The sequence below is a fragment of the Heterodontus francisci genome, chromosome 3 (assembly GCF_036365525.1).
Source record: "Heterodontus francisci isolate sHetFra1 chromosome 3, sHetFra1.hap1, whole genome shotgun sequence".
NCBI lineage: Eukaryota > Metazoa > Chordata > Chondrichthyes > Heterodontiformes > Heterodontidae > Heterodontus > Heterodontus francisci.
Genome location: NC_090373.1, coordinates 104,920,671 through 104,947,894, shown reverse-complemented (window position 1 = coordinate 104,947,894; position 27,224 = coordinate 104,920,671). Strand labels below are relative to the sequence as shown.

The window sequence follows — 27,224 nt, the reverse complement described above, 5'->3', positions numbered from 1 at the left end:
ATTGCTATTGATTTTATTTAAATGTATTCATTTCATTAATTTAAATATGTTAATCCGAGTCCCATCGCCCAGCAGCGAGGGGGGCGCCACGGAGCATCGCAGCCACCGGGAAGATCGAGCCCTGCACTCCCGGCGTCTGGCTCCATGGTCGGCCGCTGCCAGAATGATCTTCCGGCCCCAGCCCCTGCCATGGAGCCTGACGTAGGGAGCTTAGTAAAACCCCGGCCTGTGTGTGGGAACCCCTTAGCAATGTGTATTAGCAAATTTTCATTGGTAATGGCATTTCTTCCTTTGATTTTGAATGGTAAATCAGACCTAAATCCAATCTTAGTCTCACCCAATGCCCTTCCCACCACACCCCAAATTACACATACATACTTTGCTTCGAGTTGAGCATATGATCATGTTACTAGGGTATTCTGTAGACCTCCAAATAGTGAGAGAGAGATAGAGGACCATATCTGCAGGGAAATCACAGATGTGAAAGAACTATAGAGTGGTAACATTGGGGGATTTGAATTACCCAAATATTTGTTGGGATAATTTTAGAGTAAAAGGAAAGGAGGGGAATAACTTCTGGATTCTGCTCAGGGGAATTTCCTTGATCAGTATGTTCTCAGCCCAACTAGAAAGGAGGCATTGCTGGATCTGGTATTGGGAAATGAGGTGGGCCAGGTGTTTAGGGGGGGTGCATTTGGGTAAGAGTGATCACATATTATAAGGTTCAAACTCGTAATGCAGAAAAGCAAGAAACGATATAAGGTAGAATGGCTAGATTGGAAGAGGGCTAATTTCAATGTGATGAGGAGGGATCTAGCCAGGATAAAATGGAACTAAAGACTGAGAGGAAAAACTGTAACAGAACAATGGATTATCTTTAAGGAGGAAATGCTACAGGTACATTCGAAGGGCAAAGGATAGGGGAACCAAAAACAGGGCTCCTTGGATAACAAGGGAGATAGAGATTATGATGAAACAAAAAAAAAAGGAAGTCTGATGCATGTCAGGGGACTTCAAGTGAGAACCAGGCCAAATACAATAAGTTAAGAGGGAGGTGAAGAGAAAAATAAGACTGGCAAAGAGAGAATATGAAAATAGAATGGCAGTTAACATAAAAGGGAACCCAAAGATCTTCTACAGGTATGTAAATAATAAGTGGGTAGTAAGAAGTGGAGTGGGGCCTATTAGGGACAAAGAGGATAATATATGCTTAGAGGTACAGGGTAAGGCTAGAATACTTAATGAGTACTTTGTATTGGTGTTTACTAAGGAAGAGGAATCTGACAAAATATCAGTAGAAGTGGAGAGAGTAGAGGCAATAGATAGGATAAAAATTGAGAGTGAGGAGGTACTGGAAAGGCTAGTTATGTTTAGGGTAGATAAGTCACCTGGTCCGGATGGCTTGCATCCCAGGTTGATAAAGGAACTGGGGGTGGAGATAGCGGAGGGGCTTGACATAATCTTTCCGAGATATGGGGGAGATGCCAGAGGTTTGGAGAAAGGGTATAAGGACAATCCTTGTAACTACAGGGCAGTTAGTTTAACATCAGTGGTGGGTAAGGTTTTAGAAACAATATTCAGGGGAGAAAACTTCAGCAGGCGCTTGGAGAGGTTTGAGTTAATTGAGGATAGCCAGCATGGATTTGTGAAAGGCAGATCATGTTTTACTACCCAATTGAATTTTTTGATATGAAGTAAGAGAGAAGCTTGATGAAGGGAATGTTGTCAATATGAATTTTAAGCAAGTGTTTGATAAAGTACACAAGTGTTGATAAAGTACCACATAAAAAGCTGGTTACCTAAATTGAGGTTCATGGAATCGGAGGGTTAGTGCCAACTTGGATTTTAAAAAAATTGGCTGAAGGATAGAAGACAGCAAGTCGTGATAAATGGCTGTTCTTCAGATCAGCAGATGATAGACAGTGGTATTTTTAAGGGTCAGTGTTGGAGTTAGAGAGATACAGCACTGAAACAGCCCCTTCGGCCCACCGAGTCTGTGCCGACCAACAACCACCCATTTATACCAATCCTACATTAATCCCATATTCCCTACCACATCCCCACCATTCTCCTACCACCTACCTACACTAGGGGCAATTTACAATGGCCAATTTACCTATCAACCTGCAAGTCTTTGGCTGTGGGAGGAAACCGGAGTACCCGGCGGAAACCCACGCGGTCACAGGGAGAACTTGCAAACTCCATATAGGCAGTACCCAGAGCTGAACCCAGGTCGCTGGAGCTGTGAGGCTGCGGTGCTAACCACTGCGCCACTGTGCCGCCCATGTGATAGAACCACTGCTTTTTTTGTGATATGGAAATGACTTGGATCTAGAGTAGAATTTCAAAATTTGCCTATGATACCAAACTCGGAGGAGTGGCAAACGGTGTGATTGATATGAACTGCCTGCAACAGGACATAGATAGGCTGGCAAAATGGGCAGACAAGTGGCAGGTGGAATTTAATACAAGTGTGAGGTGATGCATTTTGGCAGAAGGGATAGGGTGAGGCAATATAAACTTAATGGCACAGTTCTAAAGAGTGTGCAGGAACAGAGGGACCTGGGGCGTGCACGTGAATAGATCTTTAAAGGTGGCAGGACATGTTGAGAGAGTGGTTAGCAAAGCATATGGATCTTGGGTCCGGGGATGGGGGATTTTAGTTACAAGGTTAGATAAGAAAAGCTGGGGTTGCTCTCCCTATGCAAGGCTACCTGTAATCCCACATCGCAGCGGGCCTGGCCTACTACCACTAAATTCTGCTGCCAAATGACATGTCTCCTTCGCGAAAGCTGTGGAGTCTTTCTTCAAAATTCTAATAACCCTAAGGCTGGAAAGTTGTCTTTGATTAGGGGCACATCTTCCTAACAGGTGGAAGTTTTGCAGCCTACCCCCTGCAGAGAGGTGCCCCAGACAAAAAGTTTTAGTCTACATTCAATTTTAAGTAAGTTAATTTTTTAAAGCCAAGTTGAAGTACAGTAGCGTTACTGAATGTTGCTTATCATATCAGCGGAGAATAGTACTGCTTATTATGTTAGAGTTACATGACTGCTTGACTTACAGGGATGTCCTAGTTAAGGATAGCTCTGAGTTAAGCTAAATGAATGGTTTCTTAGGTGTAATGGCTGATGTGATGTTACTTTGTAAAGTACAGATTTCCAGCCTGTCCCAAAAACTATTGCCTCCTAATCACCATTGTTCTCAAATATCTTTCCCATTTTCCATCAAAGTTTTCTGCTCTCTCTGCCTTTACTGCCCTCTGTGCTTTTGGCTGTGTTCCTTGGAAATCTCAAAGTACATTATTAATGCTTAATTAATTTAATTTATTAATTATTAATTGCTTTAAGATTCTTCAATATTGAAATAATACCCCCTCCTGATCCTCTTCACCAGAATAAAAAATACCAATCTCTTCAACCTCTTCCATAGCTTAGTTGACATAACTTACGTATTGATTTGGTTGCTCTTTTCTTTATTGCCACCTAGGCCAAGCTATCTTTGCTATAGTATGACAACCAGAATTGTACACAGCACTCAAACTGTGGCCACATCAGTACCCTCAGCAGACTTCTTATCACCTCCTTACATTTATGCTCTATCTTTCTGCCTATGCAGTCAAGATTTAGTAAGCATTTCTTACTATGCACAGTTATTAGTTACTGACATGTTTGCCCAGTGAGGTCTTGCTGTAATTGTTATGATCCATTGTCAGTTTGAAACAGTGCTTCAGTATTTGCCAATACCCCCAGATCCCTGTATCCTAGAGCTTAGAGCTATTTAATTTAAAAAAGGTAATTCTGTAATCTGCATCTGTCAGCGGGGATATCAATGGTCCTAGTGAGTAGCAACTGACCAGTGACTTCTTTCCTTGTCACTACAGCTCCATTCAGTACTACGTTCTCTAATTGAGCCAGTTTTAGTTCTCTTAAGAAACCTGCCTTATAATCCATGCCTTCTTACCTTGTGGATTAATTGTTTGTGGGGCACCATATCAAAATGTATAGAAATTACAATAAGGTAATTACAATCAGCTCATCTGCCATCCTCTTCCCATATCCCTTATATTTCCCTTCCCATCAACCACCTATCTAATATACTGTTAATTGTTGGCATGGTCTGTACTTCAGTGCATTTCACAGCCTCACAACCTTCTGTGTACCAAAGTTTCTCCTGTCTATCCTAAATCTGTTGTTTTTAATTTTTTGCCTAAATTGATCCATTTCCTTCCCCCAGTCCCGTTATCACATTATCCCCTCTAACGAAACCATTCCCAGTTCTAAATATATCATGTGCTCATGTGATCTGATTTAATATTTTTGACTGCAAAGTGCCTCCGTGCAGATTATATCAAGGCCAGATTTACAAGACACTGGGAGCTTGAAATTTTAGTCAGAGCATATTAAAAGATCATTTTAAAGGTATTGCTTATGGGCCTGGTTTTTCCTTTGCAAACCTTCAGAAAATTTCCCAACTCCCTTCCTTACAGTGTGATTGTTCTAATATATTTTGTTCCTTGATCTTGCAGATTCAGTGTCCTGTGTGCCAATTTGTTTGGTGCTTTAAGTGCCACTCCCCTTGGCATGAAGGCTTAAACTGCAAAGAATACAGAAAGGGAGATAAGCTGTTACGTCACTGGGCCAGTGAGATTGAACATGGGCAAAGAAATGCTCAGAAATGCCCAAAATGCAAGGTGGGTTTAAAAATAGACTGATCATCCATGTACGGTAGGACTTCTGCACAGAATATTGGGCCATTTTTCAAATTGTTTACAGCTCATTAACTGCGCCTCATGATTTTTGTCAAGTGAAGGAGTGATACCTCGGCCTGGAGTTTCTGCTCTATTGCACTGTTTTTATTTTCCAATGTAACCGGCGCAAAAGGTGCAGTTCACATTCATCGCAAATAGGGTTTCCACAATCCTTTGCACTAGTTTAAAAAACAATTAACAAGAATCCAGCCCTGCCTACAAAACTGGCCATGTTCCCAGGATATCTTAATCACCATTGGGAGTTTCTGCTAATTGTGCTCATTTCCTGGCCTTTTAGAAGGCTCTAAAATGAAGCTGAGTCTTTTCGCAGCAAGAACACTGATAAGAGCACATTAAAAGTTTTTGAATGTAATTTTTCTACATTTACTAACAAATTGACAGATGTACCACACTGTTGGTATTCAAAGGGATTTGGGGTCCTTGTACACAAATCAAAGAAAGTCAACATTCATGGACAGCAAGCAATTAGGAACGCAAAGTGGGTGCTGGCCTTTGTTGCAAGGGGCTGGAGTATAAGAGTAGGGATATCATGCTGCAATTATATAGGGCTTTGGTGAGACCACATCTGCAGTACTTTGTTCAGTTTTGGCGTCCTTGCACGCAGTAGCAGCAGTGTGTACCATCTACAAGATGCAGTGCAGCAACTTGCCAAGGCTCCTTGAACAGCACCTTCCAAACCCATGACCTGTACCACCTAGAAGAACAAGGGCAACAGGCACAAAGAAACACCACCACCTGCAGGTTTCCCTCCAAGTCATGTACCATCCTAACTTGAAACTATATCACCGTTCCTTCACTGCAGCTGGGTCAAAAATATGGAACTTCCTTCTGAACAGCACTGTGGGTGTACCTATGCCACATGGAGTGCAGTGGTTAAAGAAGGCAGCTCACCGCCACCATCTGAAGGGCATTTAGGGATGGGCAATAAATGCTGGTCTTGCCAGCGATGCTCACATCCCAAGAACGTATAAAAAAAACTGTACACAGTACTCCAGCCGTGGTCTCACCAAAGCCCTGTACAATTGCAGCAAGATTTCCTTAATCTTGTACTCCAATCATTTTGGAATAAAGAGCAACATACCATTTGCCTTCCTAATTGTTTGCTGTACCTGCGTGTTAACTTTGTGTTTCATGTACAAGTACACCCAAAGTCCTCTGAACACCAACATTTCATAGTTTCTCACCATTTAAAAAATATTCTGCTTTTCTATTTTTCCTACCAAAATCTATATTAGGGAAACTGTTAGAAGCTATTATTAAAGACGTTATAGCAGGCTACTTAGAAAAATGCAAGGTAATCAGGCAGAATCAACATGGTTTTGTGAAAGGGAAATCATGTTTAACCAATTTATTGGAGTTCTTTGAAGAAATAACATGTGCTGGGAATAAAGGGGAACCGGTGGATATGCTGTACTTAGATTTCCAGAAGACATTTGATAAAGTGAAACATCGAAGGTTATTGCGGAAAATAAAAGTTCATGGTGTAGGGGGTAACATATTGGCATGAATAGAAGATTGGCTAGCTAACAGGAAACAGAGGAGGCATAAATGAGTTATTTTCTGGTTGGCAAGATGTAACGAGTGGTGTGCCACAGGGATCAGTGCTGGGGCTTCAACTTTTTACAATTTCTATAAATGACTTGGATGAAGGGATGGAAGGCATGGTTGCCACATTTGCTGATGACATAAAGATAGATAGGAAAGTAAGTAATGAAGAGGACATGAGGCTACAAAGGGATATAGATAGGTTAAGTGAGTGGGCAAAGATCTGGCAAATGGAGTATAATGTGGGAAAATGTGAAATTGTCCATTTTGGCAGGAAGAATAAAAAAGCATAATATCTAAGAGATTGCAGAGCACTGAGATACAGAGGGATCTGGGTGTCCTAGTGCATGAATCGCAAAAGGTTAGTATGCAGGTTCAGCAAGTAATTAGGAAAGCTAATAGAATGTTATCGTTTATTGTGAGGGGAATTGAATACAAAAGTAGGGAGGTTATGCTTCAGTTATACAGGGCATTGGTGAGACCACATCTGGAGTACTATGCATAGTATTGGTCTCCTTATTTAAGGAAGGATGTAAATGTGTTGGAAGCAGTTCAGATAAGGTTTACTAGACTAATACCTGGAATGAAAACAAGAAATGCTGGAATCACTCAGCAGGTCTGGCAGCATCTGTGGAAAGAGAAGCAGAGTTAACGTTTCGGGTCGAGTTAACTCTGCTTCTCTTTCCATAGATGCTGCCAGACCTGATGAGTGATTCCAGCATTTCTTGTTTTTGTTTCAGATTTCCAGCATCCGTAGTATTTTGCTTTTATAATACCTGGAATGGTTGGGTTGTCTTATGAAGAAAAGTTGGACAGGCTAGGCTTGTATCTGCTGGAGTTTAACAGAGTAAGAGGTGACTTAACTGAAACATATAAGACCTTGAGGGGTCTTGACAGGGTGGATATGGACAGGATGTTTCCACTTGTGGGAGAATCTAGAACTAGGGGTCACTATTTAAAAATAAGATGAGGAGAAATTTTTCCTATGAGGGTGGTGAGTCTTTGGAACTCTTCTTCACAAGTCTGTAGAAGCAGAGTCTTTGAATATGTTTAATGCAGAGGTAGATAAATTCTTGATAAGTAAGGGGGTGAAAGGCTGTTGGGGGTAGGTGGGAATGTGGAGTTGAGGTTACAATCAGATCTTATAGAATGGTGGAGCAGGCTTGAGGGGCCACGTGGCCTACTCCTGCTCCTAATTTGTATGTTCGTATGTAAAATGGATAACCTCACTTTTCTCCACATTATATCCCACTGAGTCCTTGTCAAACTCAAGGGGAAGAAAAAAGCACTTTTCAGAATAGGTACATTTTGCAGCCAAAGTGGAGACACTACCCCCTTGAATTTAAAATCTAATACATTGAACTGTTAAGATCCTGAGCTATGATTTAGACCATTCATTAATTTATTTAAACCTACATCCCATCAGTAAGTCTACTTTTCACCAGCTGTCCTCTGGCCTGCTGAATGAAACACTTTGTGTAGTAGAGTGATCCCTCTTGGGATGTTGCTCTGTACATCCAAAACTTCAATGGAATGGGGAGAGTAAAAAAGTTCCTTCACCACTTCTAATGGCTTTAATAAAATGATCAAACTCATGCACTACATGGAGTGAGAGCTGTAGACTTGAGCCTATCTCCATATAGAGGTTTCTGTGATCTTTAAAATTGTGACCAGGTTACTGAATCCTAACACTGCTAATTTTGTTTTCTTTCATGAAAAAATGTTAATTTTTTTTGCAATAAAAGATTCACATCCAGAGGACAGAAGGCTGCGATCACATGAACTGCTCACAGTGCAACACTAACTTTTGCTACCGCTGTGGGGAGACATACCGGCAGCTTCGTTTCTTTGGTGACCATACTTCAAACCTAAGTATTTTTGGATGCAAGTATCGCTACCTCCCTGACAGGCCACATTTACGAAGATTAGTCCGGGGTTCTGTCTGTGGTAAGCAGAAATTTTTAATTGTTTTAGGCGCTATGGGGAAAAGGAAGTTTGCTTTGAGCACTTTGTGTTATTTAAAAAAGAAATGGTAAACTAAATCTTTATGAACAAGTTTAAAATTTGTTATATGTGGCAAACAGAGAAAACCCCTCTCCTTAATCTCGCAATCTTAATCAGTAGATCTAGCTTGCACATCGAGGTGGTAGTTCATTCGATAATTGGCTGCTAATCTTCCAAAGTGATTGATCCCATGTAGCCATTCAAGATCATAAGAAATAAGAGCAGGAGTAGGCCATTCAGCACCTCAAGCCTTTTCTGCCATTCATTAAGATCATGGCCTCAACTGCACTTTCCTGCCTGCCCCCATAACCCTCGAGTCCCTTGTAGATCAAAAATCTGTCTAACTCAGCCTTGAATAAATTTTGTGACCCAGCATCCACTGCTGTCCGGGGTAGAGAATTCCAAAGATTAACAATGTTCGGAGGAGAAATTCCTCTGCAGTGGTTAGCACCGCAGCCTCACAACTCCAGCAACCCGGGTTCGGTTCTGGGTACTGCCTGTGCGGAGTTTGCAAGTTCTCCCTGTGACCGCGTGGGTTTCCTCCGGGTGCTCCAGTTTCCTCCCACATGCCAAGACTTGCGGGTTGATAGGTAAATTGGCCATTGTAAAAAAAAAAAAAATTGCCCTTCGTGTAATTACGGACATTTGGATATCACAGGGGCAGGAATGGATGTTGGATGTTCCGGGGTTTAGATGTTTCAAAAGGAATAGGGAGGGAGGTAAAAGAGGTGGGGGAGTAGCATTGCTAATCAGGGATAGTATTACAGCTGCAGAAAGGGAGGTCGTCAAGGAGGGTTTGTCTACTGAGTCATGATGGGTGGAAGTCAGAAACAGGAAAGGAGCAGTCACTTTGTTGGGAGTTTTCTATAGACCCCCCAATAGCAACAGAGACACGGAGGAACAGATTGGGAGGCAGATTTTGGAAAGGTGCAGAAGTAACAGGGTTGTTGTCATGGGTGACTTCAACTTCCCTAATATTGATTGGAACCTCCTTAGTGCAAATAGTTTGGATGGAGCAGTTTTTGTCAGGTGTGTCCAGGAAGGTTTCCTGACTCAATATGTAGATAGGCCGACTAGAGGGGATGCTATGTTGGACTTGGTGCTTGGCAATGAACCAGGCCAGGTGGCAGATCTCTTGGTGGGAGAGCATTTTGGTGATAGTGATCACAACTCCCTGACCTTTACTATAATCATGGAGAGGGACAGGAGCAGACGGGATGGGAAAATATTTAATTGGGGGAGGGGGAATTACAATGCTATTAGGCAGGAACTGGGGAGCATAAACTGGGAAGAGATGTTCTCAGGGAAATGCACGACAGAAATGTGGAGGTTGTTGAGGGAGCACTTGCTGCGACTGCTGGATAGGTTTGTCCCGATGAGGCAAGGAAGGGATGGTAGTGTGAAGGAACCTTGGATGACAAGAGATGTGGAACAGCTAGTCAAGAGGAAGAAGGAAGCTTACTTAAGGTTGAGGAAGCAAGGATCAGACAGGGCTCCAGAGGGTTACAAGGTAGCAAGGAAGGAAGGAACTGAAGAATGGACTTAGGAGAGCTAGAAGGGGACATGAAAAAGTCTTGGCGGGTAGGATTAAGGAAAATCCCAAGGCGTTCTACACTTATGTGAGGAACAAGAGGATGGCCAGAGTGAGGGTCGGGCCGATCAGAGATAGTGGAGGAAACTTGTGCCTGGAGTCGGAGGAGGTAGGGGAGGTCCTAAATGAATACTTTGCTTCAGTATTCACTAGTGAGAGGGAACTGGTCGTTTGTGAGGACAGCGTGAAACAGGCTATATGCTCGAACAGGTTGAGGTTAAGAGGGAGGGTGTGCTGGAAATTTTGAATGATATGAGGACAGATAAGTCCCTGGGGCCAGACGGGATATACCCAAGGATATTACGGGAAGCGAGGGAAGAGATTGCTGCGCCTTTGGCGATGATCTTTGCGTCCTCACTGTCCACTGGAGTAGTACCGGATGATTGGAGGGTGGCAAATGTTGTTCCCTTGTTCAAGAAAGGGAATAGGGATAACCCTGGGAATTATAGACCAGTCAGTCTTACGTCGGTAATGGGCAAATTATTGGAGAGGATTCTGAGAGACAGGATTTATGATTATTTGGAAAAGCATAGTTTGATTAGAGACAGTCAGCATGGCTTTGTGAGGGGTAGGTCATGCCTCACAAGCCTTATTGAATTCTTTGAAGATGTGACAAAACACATTGATGAAGGAAGAGCAGTGGATGTGGTGTATATGGATTTTAGCAAGGTGTTTGATAAGGTTCCCCATGGTAGGCTCATTCAGAAAGTGAGGAGGCATGGGATACAGGAAAAGTTGGCTGTCTGGATACAAAATTGGCTGGCCCATAGAAGACAGAGGGTGGTAGTAGATGGAAAGTATTCAGCATGGAGCTCGGTGACCAGTGGTGTTCCGCAGGGATCTGTTTTGGGACCTCTGCTCTTTGTGATTTTTATAAATGACTTGGATGAGGAAGTGAAAGGCTGGGTTAGCAAGTTTGCCGCTGACACAAAGGTTGCTGGAGTTGTGGATAGTGTGGAAGGCTGTTGTAGGTTGCAACGGGACATTGACAGGATGCAGAGCTGGGCTGAGAAGTGGCAGATGAATTTCAACCTGGAAAAGTGTGAAGTGATTCATTTTGGAAGGTCGAATTTGAATGCGGAATACAGGCTTAAAGACAGGATTCTTGGTAGTGTGGAGGAACAGAGGGATCTTGGGGTCCATGTCCATAGATCGCTCAAAGTTGCCACCCAAGATGATAGGGTTGTTAAGAAGGCGTATGGTGTGTTGGCTTTCATTAACAGGGGGATTGAGTTTAAGAGCCGCGAGGTTATGCTGCAGCTCTATAAGGCCCTGGTTCGACCACACTTGGAATATTGTGTTCAGTTCTGGTCGCCTCATTATAGGAAGGATGTGGAAGTTTTAGAGAGGGTGCAGAGGAGATTTACCAGGATGCTGCCTGGACTGGAGGACATGCCTTAGAAGGAAGATTGAGGGAGCTAGGACTTTTCTCATTGGAGCGAAGAAGGATGAGAGGTGACTTGATAGAGGGGTACAAGATGATGAGAGGCATAGATAGAGTGGATAGCCAGAGACTTTTTCCCAGGGTGGAAAGGGCTATCACCAGGGGGCATAATTTTAAGGTGATTAGTGGAAGGTTTCGGGGAGATGTCAGAGGTAGGTTCTTTACACAGAGAGTGGTGGGTGCGTGGAATGCGCTGCCAGCGGTGGTAGTAGAAGCAGATACATTAGGGACATTTAAGCGACTCTTGGCTAGGTACATGGATGATAGTAGAATGAAGGGTAGGTAGTTAGTTTGATCTTAGAGTAGGTTAAAGGTTCGGCACAACATCGTGGGCCGAAGGGTCTGTACTGTGCTGTACTGTTCTATGTTCTGTAGTGTAGGTAGGTGGTAGGAGAATTGAGGGAAGGTGAGAATGTGAGAGGGGAAAATGGGATCAATGTAGGATTAGTATAAATGGGTGGTTGATGGTCGGCGCGGACTCGGTGGGCCGAAGGGCCTGTTTCGGTGCTGCATCTCTCTATGACTCTATGATTTCAGTCTTAAATGGGAGGCCCCTTATTCTGAAACTGTGCCCCCTAGTTCTAGATTCCCCCACAAGGGGAAACATCCTCTCCGCATCTACCCTTAGAATCTTATGTTTCAGTAAGATCACCTCTTATTCTTCTAAATTCCAATGAGTATAGGTCCAACCTTTCCTCATAAGACAACCCCTTCATTCCAGGAATCAGCCTAGTGAACTTTCTCTGATCTGGCTCCAAAATAAGGAGAGCAAAACTGCACACTGTACTCTAGGTGTGGTTTCATCAACGCCCTGTACTCGCTTGCAATAAAGGCCAACATTCCATTTCACGTAAAAGCAAAATACTGCGGATGCTGGAAATCTGAAATAAAAACAAGAAATGCTGGAACCACTCAGCAGGTCTGGCAGCATCTGTGGAAAGAGAAGCAGAGTTAATGTTTCGGGTCAGTGACCCTTCATCGGAACTCCGAAGAAGGGTCACTGACCCGAAACGTTAACTCTGCTTCTCTTTCCACAGATGCTGCCAGACCTGCTGAGTGGTTCCAGCATTTCTTGTTTTTATTCCATTTAACTTCCTAGTTATTTGCTCTACCTGCATGCTAACATTTTATGATTCACGTACGAGGACACTCAGGTCACTCTGTAATGCAGCATTCTGTAGTCTATCTCAATTTGAATAATATTCAACTTTTCTATTCTTCTTACCAAAGTGAATAACCTCACATTTTCCCACATTATACTTCATCTGCAAATTTTTGCCCACTCACTTCACCTATCGATATCTCTTTGCAGACTTTTTGGGCTGGATTTTCGTTACAGAGGCAGGAAACGGGAACCGGGTCCTAGTTTTGGGTCAGAAACCTGCCTCTGGTGGGAAACAGATTCAGGTTTAGATTTTTCAAATGAGTAAGCCCTTAATTGTTATGGAGACGGGTTTCCTGTCCACCTAGAGCCAGTGGAGCTGGGAATGGAGGTGGATCAGATCAGGTGTGGGGCTCATGGACACCCCACGGCAACCATCACTGAGGAACGTTGGAGCAGGAGTAGGCCATTCAGCCCATCGAGCCTGCTCCACCGTTCAATGCCATCACGGCTAAACTAATTACTCCATATTTTCACCCACCCTCGATAACCTTTCACCCCCATGCTTATCAAGAATCTATCTACCTCTGCCTTAAAAATATTCAAAGACTCTGCTTCCACCGCCTTTTGAAGAGAATTCCAAAGACTCTCGATCCTCTGAGAGAAAAAATTTCTCCTCATCTCTGTCTTAAATGGGCGACCTCTTATTTTTAAACAGTGACCCCTAGTTCTGGATTCTTCCATAAGGGGAAACATCCTTTCCACATCCAACCTGTCAAGGCCCCTCAGGATCTTGTATGTTTCAATCAAGTCACCTCCGACTCTTCTAAATTCCAGCGGATACAAGCCTAGCCTGTCCAATCTTTCCTCATAAGCCAGCCTGCCCATTCCAGGTATTAGTCTAGTAAACATTCTCTGTACTTGCCTCCAATGCAATTTTGGAAGATTACAACCAATGCATCCACTATTTCTGCAGCCACTTCTTTTAAGACCTTTGGATGCAGACCATCAGGTTCAAAGGGTTTGTCAGGCTTTAGTCCCATTAGTTTTCCTAGTTCTTTTCTTTTGGGCCTCCTTATCTCGAGAGACAATGGATACGCGCCTGGAGGTGGTCAGTGGTTTGTGAAGCAGCGTCTGGAGTGGCTATAAAGGCCAATTCTGGAGTGACAGGCTCTTCCACAGGTGCTGCAGAGAAATTTGTTTGTTGGGGCTGTTGCACAGTTGGCTCTCCCCTTGCGCCTCTGTCTTTTTTCCTGCCAACCACTAAGTCTCTTCGACTCGCCACAATTTAGCCCTGTCTTTATGGCTGCCCGCCAGCTCTGGCAAATGCTGGCAACTGACTCCCACGACTTGTGATCAATGTCACACGATTTCATGTCGCGTTTGCAGACGTCTTTATAACGGAGACATGGACGGCCGGTGGGTCTGATACCAGTGGCGAGCTCGCTGTACAATGTGTCTTTGGGGATCCTGCCATCTTCCATGCGGCTCACATGGCCAAGCCATCTCAAGCGCCGCTGACTCAGTAGTGTGTATAAGCTGGGGATGTTGGCCGCTTCAAGGACTTCTGTGTTGGAGATATAGTCCTGCCACCTGATGCCAAGTATTCTCCGAAGGCAGCGAAGATGGAATGAATTGAGACGTCGCTCTTGGCTGGCATACGTTGTCCAGGCCTCGCTGCCGTAGAGCAAGGTACTGAGGACACAGGCCTGATACACTCGGACTTTTGTGTTCCGTGTCAGTGCGCCATTTTCCCACACTCTCTTGGCCAGTCTGAACATAGCAGTGGAAGCCTTACCCATGCGCTTGTTGATTTCTGCATCTAGAGACAGGTTACTGGTGATAGTTGAGCCTAGGTAGGTGAACTCTTGAACCACTTCCAGAGCGTGGTCGCCATAATTGATGGATGGAGCATTTCTGACATCCTGCCCCATGATGTTCGTTTTCTTGAGGCTGATGGTTAGGCCAAATTCATTGCAGGCAGACGCAAACCTGTCGATGAGACTCTGCAGGCATTCTTCAGTGTGAGATGTTAAAGCAGCATCGTCAGCAAAGAGGAGTTCTCTGATGAGGACTTTCCGTACTTTGGACTTCGCTCTTAGACGGGCAAGGTTGAACACCTGCCCCCTGATCTTGTGTGGAGGAAAATTCCTTCTTCAGAGGATTTGAACACATGTGAAAGCAGCAGGGAGAAGAAAATCCCAAAAAGTGTGGGTGCGAGAACACAGCCCTGTTTCACACCACTCAGGATAGGAAAGGGCTCTGATGAGGAGCCACCATGTTGAATTGTGCCTTTCATATTGTCATGGAATGAGGTGATGATACTTAGTAGCTTTGGTGGACATCCGATCTTTTCTAGTAGTCTGAAGAGACCACGTCTGCTGACGAGGTCAAAGGCTTTGGTGAGATCAATGAAAGCAATGTAGAGGGGCATCTGTTGTTCACTTTTTCTATATTGATAGTGATTGTTTTAAGTTCCTCCCTCCCTTTTGCCCCTTGATTTTCTACTATTCTTGGGATGCTTTTAGTGTCTTCTACCATGAAGACAGATACAAAATACTTGTTCAAAGTCTCTATAATTTCCTTGTTTCCGATTATTAATTCTCTAGTCTCATCCTCTAAGTGACCAACATTTACTTTAGCTACTCGCTCCTTTTTATATACTTGTAGAAGCTCTTCCTGTTTTTATATTTCTTGCTAGTTTACTCTCATTCGAATTTCTCCTTTTTAAGTCATCCTTTGCTGGTTTCTAAAGTTTCCCCAATCTTCAGGCCTTTGCAGCATTGTATGCTTTTTATTTCCGTTTAACACCATCCCTAACTTCCTTGATTAGCCATGATGGTTCATCTTTCTTGAGTAGTCTTTCTTTTTCAATGGAATATGTCTTTGTTGAGAGTTATGAAATATCTCCTTAAATGTCTGCCATTGCTTATCTACCATTTTACCTTTTAACCTATTTTCCTGGTCAACTTTAGCCAACTCTGTCTTCAGACCTTTGTAATTGCCTTGATTTAAGTTTACGACACCAGTTTCAGATTCAACTTTCTCACCTTCAAACTGAATGTGAAATTCTACCATGTTATGATGAGTCTTCCTTGGAGCAGCCTTTACTATGAGATCATTACTTAATCCTGTTGCATTATACACTAGCAGGTCTAAAATAGCCTCTTCCCTGATTGGTTTCACAACATATTGTTCTCTGAAATTGCCCTGAACTTGTCCTCAAGGCTATCTTTGCCAATTTGATTTGTCCAATCTGTGAAGATTAAAATCACCCATGATTATTGCAGCACCTTTCTTACAAGCCCCCATTATTTCTTTATTTATCGTTACGACCAGTTGAGGGCTGAAAGGGGTCTAGGGTTCCCTCTCAGCCTTCACCTGGTCTTACTGTAATAAGGTTTTATTTTAAACACACTGTTTTTATTTCGCTCCCACTTAGTGAATCCTTGTTCACTAACTTCCAATTATAAGGCAAAGAAACTCGGCAAATAGGTTTTCCTAGGGTTAAGGAAAAAAGGGTGAACTTTATTAAACTTAAACTCTAATTTGGTTAACGCCTTCGGATACACGACGTGCCCCCGCTAGCATGCATACACGATACACGGATGCAGATAGAGATAGAAAAGAGCAGAAGAAATAAAGTGGAAAGTTTTGAGGCAATATCTGAAGATGGGTTTTGGTTACTGTTCTTGGAGCTCGCTGTAAAATCCTTGATTGTAGGTCGGTCTTGCTTTTAGTTGGTGCCCAGTATTCTTCTTAAATCTTGTTCAATGTAGGAGACTTTTCTCTCTCGAAGTTCATGTGTCCTCAGTGGGTCCAGAGGCTTGTGAGAAAGAGATGGGAGCAACCAGGAGAGGTCTTCTCACTCCAGGAGCAAATAGTCTTTCTGAGTTCAAATGCTTTGTACAATTCAGAAATACCCCAGGTTGCCAAGCAGGTTAGTCATGTGACTAGCTGTTCTGACCACATCTGTTTGTGGATTCTCTTATCTTCGCCAACCCTGGAATATCTGTTCTTACACACAATACCTGGTGCTGAAAGTCCATTGTGGGTTAAATTGGAGCAGGGAATATCCCCTTTGTCACTCCAAGCATTGTCTGTTCATATGCAAAAATGTCTTTCCAGCCAAGTGTCTGATGATTTTTTTAACAAGTCCTTTCTTCACTCCAGTAACAATTTAAAATCAATGTTCATATGACAAAATTAATATGCCTCATTCTTGGCAGGTGGGGGTCTGCATGACATTATACTCTGTCCTGCAGTGTAGCTACTGATCGGGGGCCTATAAACTACTCGCACCAGGTGACTTCTTTCCCTTGCTATTTCTTAACACCACCCAAACTGATTCATCATCTTGATCTTCCAATCCAAGATCATGTCTCACCACTGTGCTGATCAAAACCTTCATTAACAGAGTTACCCCACATCCTTGTCCTTTCTCCCTATCCTTTCAAATTGTCAAATATTCTTGAATATTCAGTTTCCAGCCTTGGTCACCTTGCAATTACATCTCGTGTAAAGGCTATCAGGTCATACCCATTTATATATATTTGTGCTATCAATTTATCTATCTTGTTATGAATGCTGTGTGCATTCAGATAAAGAGCCTTTAAGTCTGTCTTTTTATCATTTTTCACTAGTCTGGCCCTATTTGCTGATGCACTCATGCTCTGACCCTTCCTGTCACACTCTGGTTATCTTTACCCATATCGCAGCCACCATGTACTTTTCCTTGTTCTTCCTCTTTAACTTCCTAAATTTCCCCTCACTGGAGCCGTCCCCTCACTATTTGTTTAAAGCCCTCTCTCCAGCCTTAGTTATTTTTTATTTATTTAGAGATACAGCACTGAAACAGGCCCTTCGGCCCACCGAGTCTGTGCCGACCAACAACCACCCATTTATACTAACCCTACACTACCCCCATATTTTCTACCACATCCCCACCATTCTCCTACCACCTACCTACACTAGGGGCAATTTACAATGGCCAATTAACCTATCAACCTGCAAGTCTTTTGGAGGTGGGAGGAAACCAGAGCACCCGGCGGAAACCCACGCAGACACAGGGAGAACTTGCAAACTCTGCACAGGCGGTACCCAGAATCGAACCCGGGTCGCTGGAGCTGTGAGGCTGTGGTGCTAACCACTGCGCCACTGTGCCGCCCTATTCAATCTACCAGAACACTGGTCCCAGCGCGGTTGAAGTGAAGCCCATCCCAATGGAATAGCTCCCTCTTTCCCCAGTATTGGTGCCAGTGTCCCATGAATTGAAACCCACTTCTCCCACGCCAATCTTTGAGTCACGCATTCAACTCTGATATTATTTACCCTATTCACTTGTCGCTCAGTTAGTGATCTAGAGATTATTAGCTTTGTGGTTCTGCTTTTTAATTTAGCCCCTAGTTGCTCATACTCTCTTAGCAGAGCCTCTTTCTTAGCCCTGCCTCTGTCGTTGGTACCCATGTAGACCATGTCAACTGGATACTTCCCCTCGCACTCCAAGTTCCTGTCCAGCCCCGAGAGATTTCCTGAACTCTGGCACCAGACAGGCAACACAGCCTTTGGGACTCACACTCGCGGCTGCAGAGAACAGTATCTGTCCCCCTAACTATTCTGTCCCCTGATACTACTATATTCCTTTTCAATGGCCCCCTGTACCACAGTGCTGTGGTCAATTTGCTCATCCTCCCTGCAGTGCCTGCTCTCACCCACAAAGGCTGCAAGAACCTCGTATCTATTGGACAAGTGCAAAGGCTGAGGCTTCTCCATTGCTACTTTCTGGATCCCCATACCAGCCTCACTCCTAGTCACATCCTCCTGCCCTTGACCACAGACAAAACCTGAAGTATTTAGCTCAGGGGTATGACTGCTTTTTAGAACAGTGTGTCCAGGTAACTTTCTCCCTCCCTGATGCTTCACAGTGCCCAAAGCTCAGATTCCAGCTCATGAACTCTGAGCCAAAGTATCTGCAAACATGAAGGGTCACTGACCCGAAACGTTAACTCTGCTTCTCTTTTCACAGATGCTGCCAGACCTGCTGAGTGGTTCCAGCATTTCTTGTTTTTATTTTATATTATTATCTGCATACATTTACTGCAGATGTGGTTGCACTGGATCACACTAGTGTCCACCAGCTCCCACATACTACAGCTGGAACACATCACCTGCTCTGCTTTGTCTATTTTATTTTATTTAACTAATTAGGGTTTCACATTTGAAATATCACTCAATGAATATTTGTAGTTATATTAAGTGGTATAACTAGTTAAGCTATAAATTTACTACAGTACTTCTATCTTCCCAGCCCAAGTTTAAACTACTGCCCTAGTTTAGAGGGTAAAACCTGTAAAATTGACCAACCAATTACCTACTTGCTCACCTATTTAATGCCTGTAGATCTCAGGTCTCACTGTCTCACCGTCATGCAGGCCCCCATCTGCCAAGAATGAGGCACATTACTTTTGCCACGTGAACATTGATTTTTTAAACTGTTTCTGGAGTAAAGAAAGAACTTGTTATTTTGAAAAAAACACCAGACCATTGACTGGAAAGACATTTGCATAGTAAGAGACAGTACCTGGAAAGGACAAAGGGGCCACTCCGTGCTCCAATTTAATCCACAATGGACTATTGATTACCTGACATTGAAGGTAGAGAAGCTAGCATTCCAGGTTAACTGCTAAGATGGCTGAATACACAAACAGACGTGGTCAGAGCAGTTTAGTCACATGACTAACTGGCTGTTGGAGTTTTTTGAATTTGAACTTGCCACACAGTTTTAACACTCAGAAAGCTCTTTGCTCCTGGACTGAGAACGTCTCTCTCCTGCCTGTTCTCATCTCTTTCTCACGGAACTGAAGACCCATTGACACATGAAACCCAAGAGAGAAAAGTCTTCTACAGTGAACAAGGTTTAAGAAGAATACTTGGCCGCAACGAAAAGCAAGACTACCAAAGAACAAAGAACAGTACAGCACAGGAACAGGCCATTCCATTCGGCCCTCCAAGCCTGCGCCGATCTTGATGCCTGCCTAAACTAAAACCTTCTGCACTTCCGGGGACCGTATCCCTCTATTCCCATCCTATTCATGTATTTGTCAAGATGCCTCTTAAACGTCGCTATCCTACCTACTTCCACCACCTCCCCCGGCAGCAAGTTCCAAGCACTCACCACCCTCTGTGTAAAGAACATGCCTCACACATCCCCTGTAAACTTTGCCCCTCGCACTTTAAACCTATGGCCCCTAGTAACTGACTCTTCCACCCTGGGAAAAAGCTTCTGACTATCCACTCTGTCCATGCCACTCATAATTTTGTAAACCTCTATCATGTCGCCCCTCCACCTCCGTCGTTCCAGTGAAAACAATCCGAGTTTATCCAACCTCTCCTCATAGCTAATGCCCTCCAGACCAGGCAACATCCTGGTAAACCTCTTCTGCACCCTCTCCAAGCCTCCACGTCCTTCTGGTAGTGTGGCGACCAGAATTGCACGCAATATTGTAAGTGTGGCCGAACTAAAGTTCTGTACAGCTGCAGCATGACTTGCCAATTTTTATACTCTATGCCCCGACCGTGAAGGCAAGCATGCCATATGCCTTCTTGACTACCTTATCCACCTGCGTTGCCACTTTCAGTGACCTGTGGACCTGTACGCCCAGATCTCTCTGTCTGTCAATACTCCTAAGGGATCTACCATTTACTGTATACTTCCCACCTGCATTAGACCTTCCAAAATGCATTACCTCACATTTGTCTGGATTAAACTCCATCTGCCATTTCTCCGCCCAAGTCTCCAACCGATCTATTTCCTGCTGTATCCTCTGACAATCCTCATCACTATCCACAATTCCACCAACCTTTGTGTCGTCCGCAAACTTACTAATCAGACCAGCTACATTTTCCTCCAAATCATTTATATATACTACAAACAGCAAAGGTCCCAGCACTGATCCCTGCGGAACACCACTAGTCACATCCCTCCATTCAGAAAAGCACCCATCCACTGCTGCCCTCTGTCTTCTATGACTGAGCCAGTTCTGTATCCATCTTGCCAGCCCATCTCTGATCCTGTGTGATTTCACCTTTTGTACCAGTCTGCCATGAGGGACCTTGTCAAAGGCTTTACTGAAGTCCATATAGATAACATCCACTGCCCTTCCTTCATCAATCATCTTCGTCACTTCCTCAAAAAACTCAATCAAATTAGTGAGACACGACCTCCCCTTCACAAAACCATGCCGCCTCTCGCTAATAAGTTCGTTTGTTTCCAAATGGGAGTAAATCCTGTCCCGAAGAATCCTCTCTAATAATTTCCCTACCACTGACGTAAGGCTCACCGGCCTATAATTTCCTGGATTATCCTTGCTACCCTTCTTAAACATAGGAACAACATTGGCTATTCTCCAGTCCTCTGGGACCTCACCTGTAGCCAATGAGGATGCAAAGATTTCTGTCAAGGCCCCAGCAATTTCTTCCCTTGCCTCCCTCAGTATTCTGGGGTAGATCCCATCAGGCTCTGGGGACTTATCTACCTTAACGTTTTGCAAGACATCCAACACCACCTCCTTTTTGATAATGAGATGACTGAGACTATCTGCACTCCCTTCCCTAGGCTGATCATCCACCAAGTCCTTCTCTTCGGTGAATACTGATGCAAAGTACTCATTTAGTACCTCGCCTATTTCCTCTGGCTCCACACATAGATTCCCTTCTCTGTCCTTGAGTGGGCTAACCCTTTCCCTGGTTACCCTCTTGCTCTTTATATCCGTATAAAAAGCCTTGAGATTTTCCTTAATCCCGTTTGCCAATGACTTTTCATGACCCCTTTTAGCCCTCCTGACTCCTTGCTTAAGTTCCTTCCTACTGTCTTTATATTCTTCAAGAGATTCGCTTGTTCCTAGCCTTCCAGCCCTTACGAATGCTTCCTTTTTCCTAGCCTTCCAGCCCTTATGAATGCTTCCTTTAATCTACAATCAAGTATTCTACAGCGAGCTCGAAGCACTGTAACAAACCCCCTTCAGAGAATGCCTCAAACTTTTTAACTTTACTTCTCTTTTCTGTCCCTATTTTCATGTGTGTATTGCATGTGCATGCCAGCGTGGGGCGTGGCATGTATCCGTAGGCGTGAACTGAATTAGAGCTTCAGTTTAAGTTTTAATAAATTTCAGTTTTCTTCTTTAAACCTGTTTGTGCTCATTTCTTTGTCTTCTAATTGGAAAGCAGTGAACAAGGATTCACCAAGGGGGAGCTCAAAACCCTGTTGCAATAAGACCAGGTGAAGACTGAGAAAGACCCCAGACACCTTTCTCACCTGGTCATAACACTCACCCTCTCTTGGGCCACTCCTCCTTTTGTGAAAGACCAGAACAGCACCTCTTCCATCAGTGCACTGAATTCCCTCACTCACCAAATAAGTACTCTGTGGAAGCTGGCCCTCATGCTACTTAGTTCATGCATTAGTAAAAGCCTCCCGTATTTGTAATAGCAAGAATTCCTAAGACCTGAATCAGCCCTGCTGACCAGGTAACCAGTTCTAACTCGCCACCTAATTAACTAACTGTGCAGTTGCCACTAGCAGGCAGCTTGTTTACCACTAATACTGTGAAAGAAAGTACAAGTTAAAGTTAAGTTAAATGCAAATTCAAAACTTGACTAGATTTTAGAAAAAGATGAACCCTTAGAATTCCCTCACTCACCAAATTCCCAAAATAAGCACTCTGTAGAAGCTGTACTCCATCAAACTGGCCTCCATGCGACTTACCTATATCTGCCTTATCTATGTGATACCCATTTGTACAATGCTATGGGTTGATATTTCCTCTGATCAATCTGTAATGGTAAACTCATTGATTTGCCTCTTTTTGGAGTCTTACTGGTGCATCATTCTGTTCTTTGGATGCAATCTTTGTTGAATATCTAAACAGTTGATCTACAAGGGCATACTGATTTTTACAATGAAACAATGCTTAGCAGCGAACCACTGGTGGACAGATGTATTAATAAGAGCGATTTTCATTGCACTAAAGTGCAACACCAAGGTTGAAAACAGTCTGGTTCAGCCTCAAGAAGTTGCCAGGGAGAGGGATGGAGTCAGTAGCTAGGGAACTGTGTTTGTGATGGGGACCGAAGGCAATGGGACCTTTCCAGCTGAAGTCTGTCAGGTGGTGCCTGGGGGCCTTGATGAATGGGGGAGACAGTGGAAAAAAATTAGGCCCCAAAATTTGATTGTGTCAACTATTCTTTCCAAATTTGTTTGAGTTCAAAAATTGTTTTTATAGGTACATGTAATTGTGTTGGAGTTTGCACCCTTGGTGTCATATTTGACCCTGAGATGAGCTACTGACCACCTATCCACACCATCACTAAGACCGCCGATTTCCACCTCTGTAATAGCATCCAACTCCACCCTGCCTCAGCTCATCTGCTGCTGAAACCCTCATTCATGCCTTTGTTACTTCTAAACTTGACTAGTCCAATGCATTCCTGGCTGGCCTCCCACATCCTATCCTATGTATACTTGAGGTCATCCAAAACTCTGCTCCTTGTATCCTTGTTCACACCAAGCCCCATTCACCCACCAATCCTGTGCTCACTGACCTATGTTGGCTCCTAGTCAAGTAACACCTTGATTTTAAAATTCTCATCCTTGTTTTTAAATTCCTCCTTGGCCTTGCCCTCCCTGTTTCTGTCACCATCTGGGGGAGGCGGTGGCGTAGTGGTAATGCCACTAGATGGGTAACCCAGAGCCCCAGTCTAATGCTCTGGGGACATGGGTTCGAATTCCACCACGGCAGATGGTAGAATCTGGTTCACTAATGTCTTTTAGGGAAGGAAATCTGCTGTCCATACCTGGATTGGCCTACATGTGACTCCAGACCTGCAAGAATGTGGTTGATTCTTAAGTGCCCTCTGAAATGGCCTCGCAAGCCACTCAGTTGTATCAAAGCACTACAAAGCCTAAGAGAAGGAATGAAACTGGATGGACCAACAGAGGTGGCAGCACAGTGTAATACAGTTGGGAGGGAGCCCTCAACATTGACTCAGGACTACATGAAGTCTCATGGCATCAGATCAAACTGGGCAAGGAAACTCCTGCTGATTACCACCTAATGCCCCCCCCCCCCCCCTGTCAGCTGATGAATCAGTGCTGCTCCATGTTGAATGCCAATTGGGCAAGGGCACAAAATGTACTCTGGGTAGGGGACTTCAATGTCCATCGCCAAGAGTGGCTCTGTAGCACCGCTATTGACCAAACTGGCTGAGTCCTAAAGGACTTAGCTGCTAGACTGGCTCTGTGGCAGGTGGTGAGGGAACCAACGAGAGGGAAAATCCTACTTGACTTCATCCTCACTAATCTACCTGTTGCAGCTGCATCTGTCTATGACAGTATTGGTAGGAGTGACTACTGCACAGTCCTTGTGGAGACCAAGTCCCGCCTTCACATTGAGAATACACACCATCGTGTGGTGTGGCAGTACCACCATGCTAGATGGGATAGATTTCAAACAGATCTAGCAACTCAAAACTGGGCATCTATGAGACGCTGTGGGCCATCAGCAGAATTATATTCAACCACAATCTGTAACCTCATGGCCCAGCACATTGCCCACTCCACCATTACCATTAAGCTGGGAGACCAACCCCGGTTCAATGAAAAGTGCAGGAGGGCATGCCAGGAACAGCACCAGGCATACCTAAAAATGAGCTGTCAGCCTGGTGAAGCTACAACACAGGTCTACTTGCATGCCAAACAGCAGAAGCCGCAAGCAATAGATAGGGCTAAGCGATCCCACAACCAACGGATCAGATCTAAGCTCTGCAGTCCTGCTACATCCAGTTGTGAATGGTGATGGACAATTAAACAACTGACAGGAGGAGGAAGCTCCACAAATATCCCCATCCTCACCGATGGGGGAGCCCAACACTTCAGTGCAGAAGACAAGACTGAAGCATTTGCATCCATCTTCAGCTAGAAGTGCCAAGTGGATTATCCAACTCGGCCTCCTCCTGAGGTCCCCGGCATCACAGACATCAGTCTTTGGCCAATCCGATTCACTCCACATGATATCAAGAAACGGTTTAAGGCACTGGATATGCAAAGGCTACGGGCCCTGCCAACATTCCAGCAATAGTACTGAAGACCTGTTCTCCAGAACTAGTCACGCCACTAGCCAAGCTGTTCCAGTACAGTGTTACGGCCAGGTGAGAAAGAGGGTTCCCTATCAGCCTTCATCTAGTCTTACTGTAACAGTTTAATTTTAAACACACCATATTTTTAGCTCTCCCTTGGTGAATCCTTGTTCACCGCTTTCCAATTATAAGGCAAAGAAACCAACACAAACAGGATTTCTTAGGTTTAAAGAAGAATAGTTGAAATTTTTAAACTTAAACTTAAACTCCAATTCGGTTAACGCCTACGGATACATGCCACACCGTGACCCACGCTAGCCTGCATATGTGATACACACATGCAAATAGAGACAGAAAAGAGCAGAAGAAAAATAAAGTGGAAAGATCTAAGGCAATATCTGAAGAGTTGTTGTTACGGTTCTTCAAGCTCACCGTAGAGTCCTTGATTGCAGCTAGATCTTGCTTTTCATTGGGGCCCAGTATTCTTCTTAAACCTTGTTCGCTGTAGGAGACTTTTCTCTCTTGGGGTTCTTGTGGATTCAGATGCTTGTGAGAAAGAGATGGGAACAGACAGGAGAGCGATCTTCTCCGTCCAGGAGCAAACCGCTTCTGCCCAAACTGTTTGTACAAATTCAAAAAAAACTCAGGTTGCCCAGCAGGTTAGTCATGTGACTCGGTGGTTTGGCCATGTCCGTTTGTGTATTTGGCCATCTTAGCAGTCAACCTGGAATGCGAGCTCCCCCACTTTCAATGTCTGGTGATCAAAATTCAATTGTGGGTTGAATGTCAGGAAATGGCTGCTTTATCCTTCCAAACACTGTTAATATGCAAATGTCTTTTCCAGCCACAGCTGATCTGTTCAACAAGTCCTCCCCTCACTCCAGTAACAGTTTAAAATCAATGTTCATGACAAAATTAATGTATCTCATTCTTGGCATGTGGGGGCCTAGCATGACAATAGCTACAACACTGGCATCTACCCAGCAATGTGGAAAATTGCCCAGGTATGTCTTGTGCACAAAAAGCAGGACAAATCTAACCTGGCCAATTACCACCCTGTCAGTCTACTCACAATCATCAGCAAAGTGATAGAAGGTGTCGTCGACAGCGCTATCAAGTGCCACTTGCTCAGCAATACTCTGCTCACTGATGCTCAGTTTGGGTTCAGCCACTCAACTCCTGACCTCATTACAGCCTCGGCCCAAACATGGACTAAGAGCTGAACTCCAGAGGTGAGGTGAGAGTGAGTGCCGTTGATATCAAAGCAGCTTTTGACCAAGTATGGCATCAAGGAGCCCTAGCAAAACTGGAGTCAATAGGACTCATGGGGAAAACTCTCTGCTGGTTGGAGTCGTACCTAGCACAAAGGAAGATGGTTGTGGTTGTTGGAGGTCAACCAGCTCAGTCCCAGGACATCACTGCAGGAGTTCCTCAGGTTGGTATCCCTAGGCCTAAACATCTTCAGCTGCTTCATCAATGATCTTCCATCCATCATAAATTCAGAAGTGGGGATGTTCGCTGATTGCACAATTTTCATCAGCATTCACGACTCCTCATATACTGAAGTAGCCCATGTCCATATTCTGCAAGACCTGGACAACATCCAGGCTTGGACTGATGTGGCAAGTAACATTCACGCCACACAAGTGCCAGGCAATGACCATCTCAAACAAGAAAGAATCTAACCATCTTACCTTGATGTTCAATAACATTACCTGTTATTACCTGATTGCTCAATCCCCCACTATCAACCCCCAGGATGTTGTCGTTGACCAGAATCTGAACTGGACCAGCCACGTAAATGCTGTGGCTACAAGAGCAGGTCAGAGGCTAGGAATCCTGTGGCGAGTAACTCATCTCCTGTCTCTCAAAAGCCTGTCCGCCATCTACAAGGCACAAGTCAGGAGTGTGATGGAATACTCTCCACTTGCCTGGATAAGTGCAGTTCTAATAACATTCAAGCAGCTAGATACCATCCAGGACAAAGCAGCCATCTTTGGCACCCCATTCATCATCTTCAACAGTCAGTCACTCACTCCACCACCGATGCACAGTGGCAACAGTGTGTACCATGTACAAGATGCATTACAGGAACTCACTTAGGTTCCTTCGACAGCACCTTGCAAACCTGCAAACTCTACCACCTAGAAGGACAAGGGCAGCAGATGCATGGGAACACCACCACCTGCAAGTTTCCCTCCAAGCCACACACCATCCTGACTTCGAACTATATCGCTGTTCCTTCACTGTCGCTGGGTCAAAATCCTGGACTCCCTTCCTAACAGCACTGTTGGTGTACCTACACCCCAAGGACTGCAGCGGTTCAAGAAGACAGCTCACCACCACCTTCTCAAGGGCAATTAGGGATGGGCAATAAATGCAGGCCTAGCCAGGACGCTCACATCCTACGAATGAATAATGAAAAAATAATTTCCTCCTACCCCACAACGCTCTGACATGTCGCTGCTCTAATGCTGGTTTCTTGCGCATCCTCAATTTTAATTGCTTCACCATTGGTGGCTAAGCCTTCAGCTAGGCCCTAAGTTCTGCAATTCCCTTCCTAAACCTCTCCATCTTCCTTTCCTCCTTTCAAGACTCTCCTTAAAACCTACCTCTTAGACCAAGCTTTTGGCCATCT

The 27,224-nt window shown here is 44.3% G+C and overlaps 1 protein-coding gene across 3 annotated transcripts in view; it reads left to right on the top strand.

The window, feature by feature from the left end:
• Window positions 1-27,224, top strand: part of rnf217 (ring finger protein 217) — a 199,574-nt gene that overhangs the window by 132,467 nt on the left and 39,883 nt on the right. For all 3 annotated transcript variants that reach the window (XM_068025366.1, XM_068025368.1, XM_068025367.1), the window contains exons 3-4: window positions 4,526-4,690; window positions 8,059-8,260. In XM_068025366.1, the coding sequence (XP_067881467.1) occupies window positions 4,526-4,690; window positions 8,059-8,260 (367 nt within the window). The remainder of the gene's footprint in view (window positions 1-4,525; window positions 4,691-8,058; window positions 8,261-27,224) is intronic.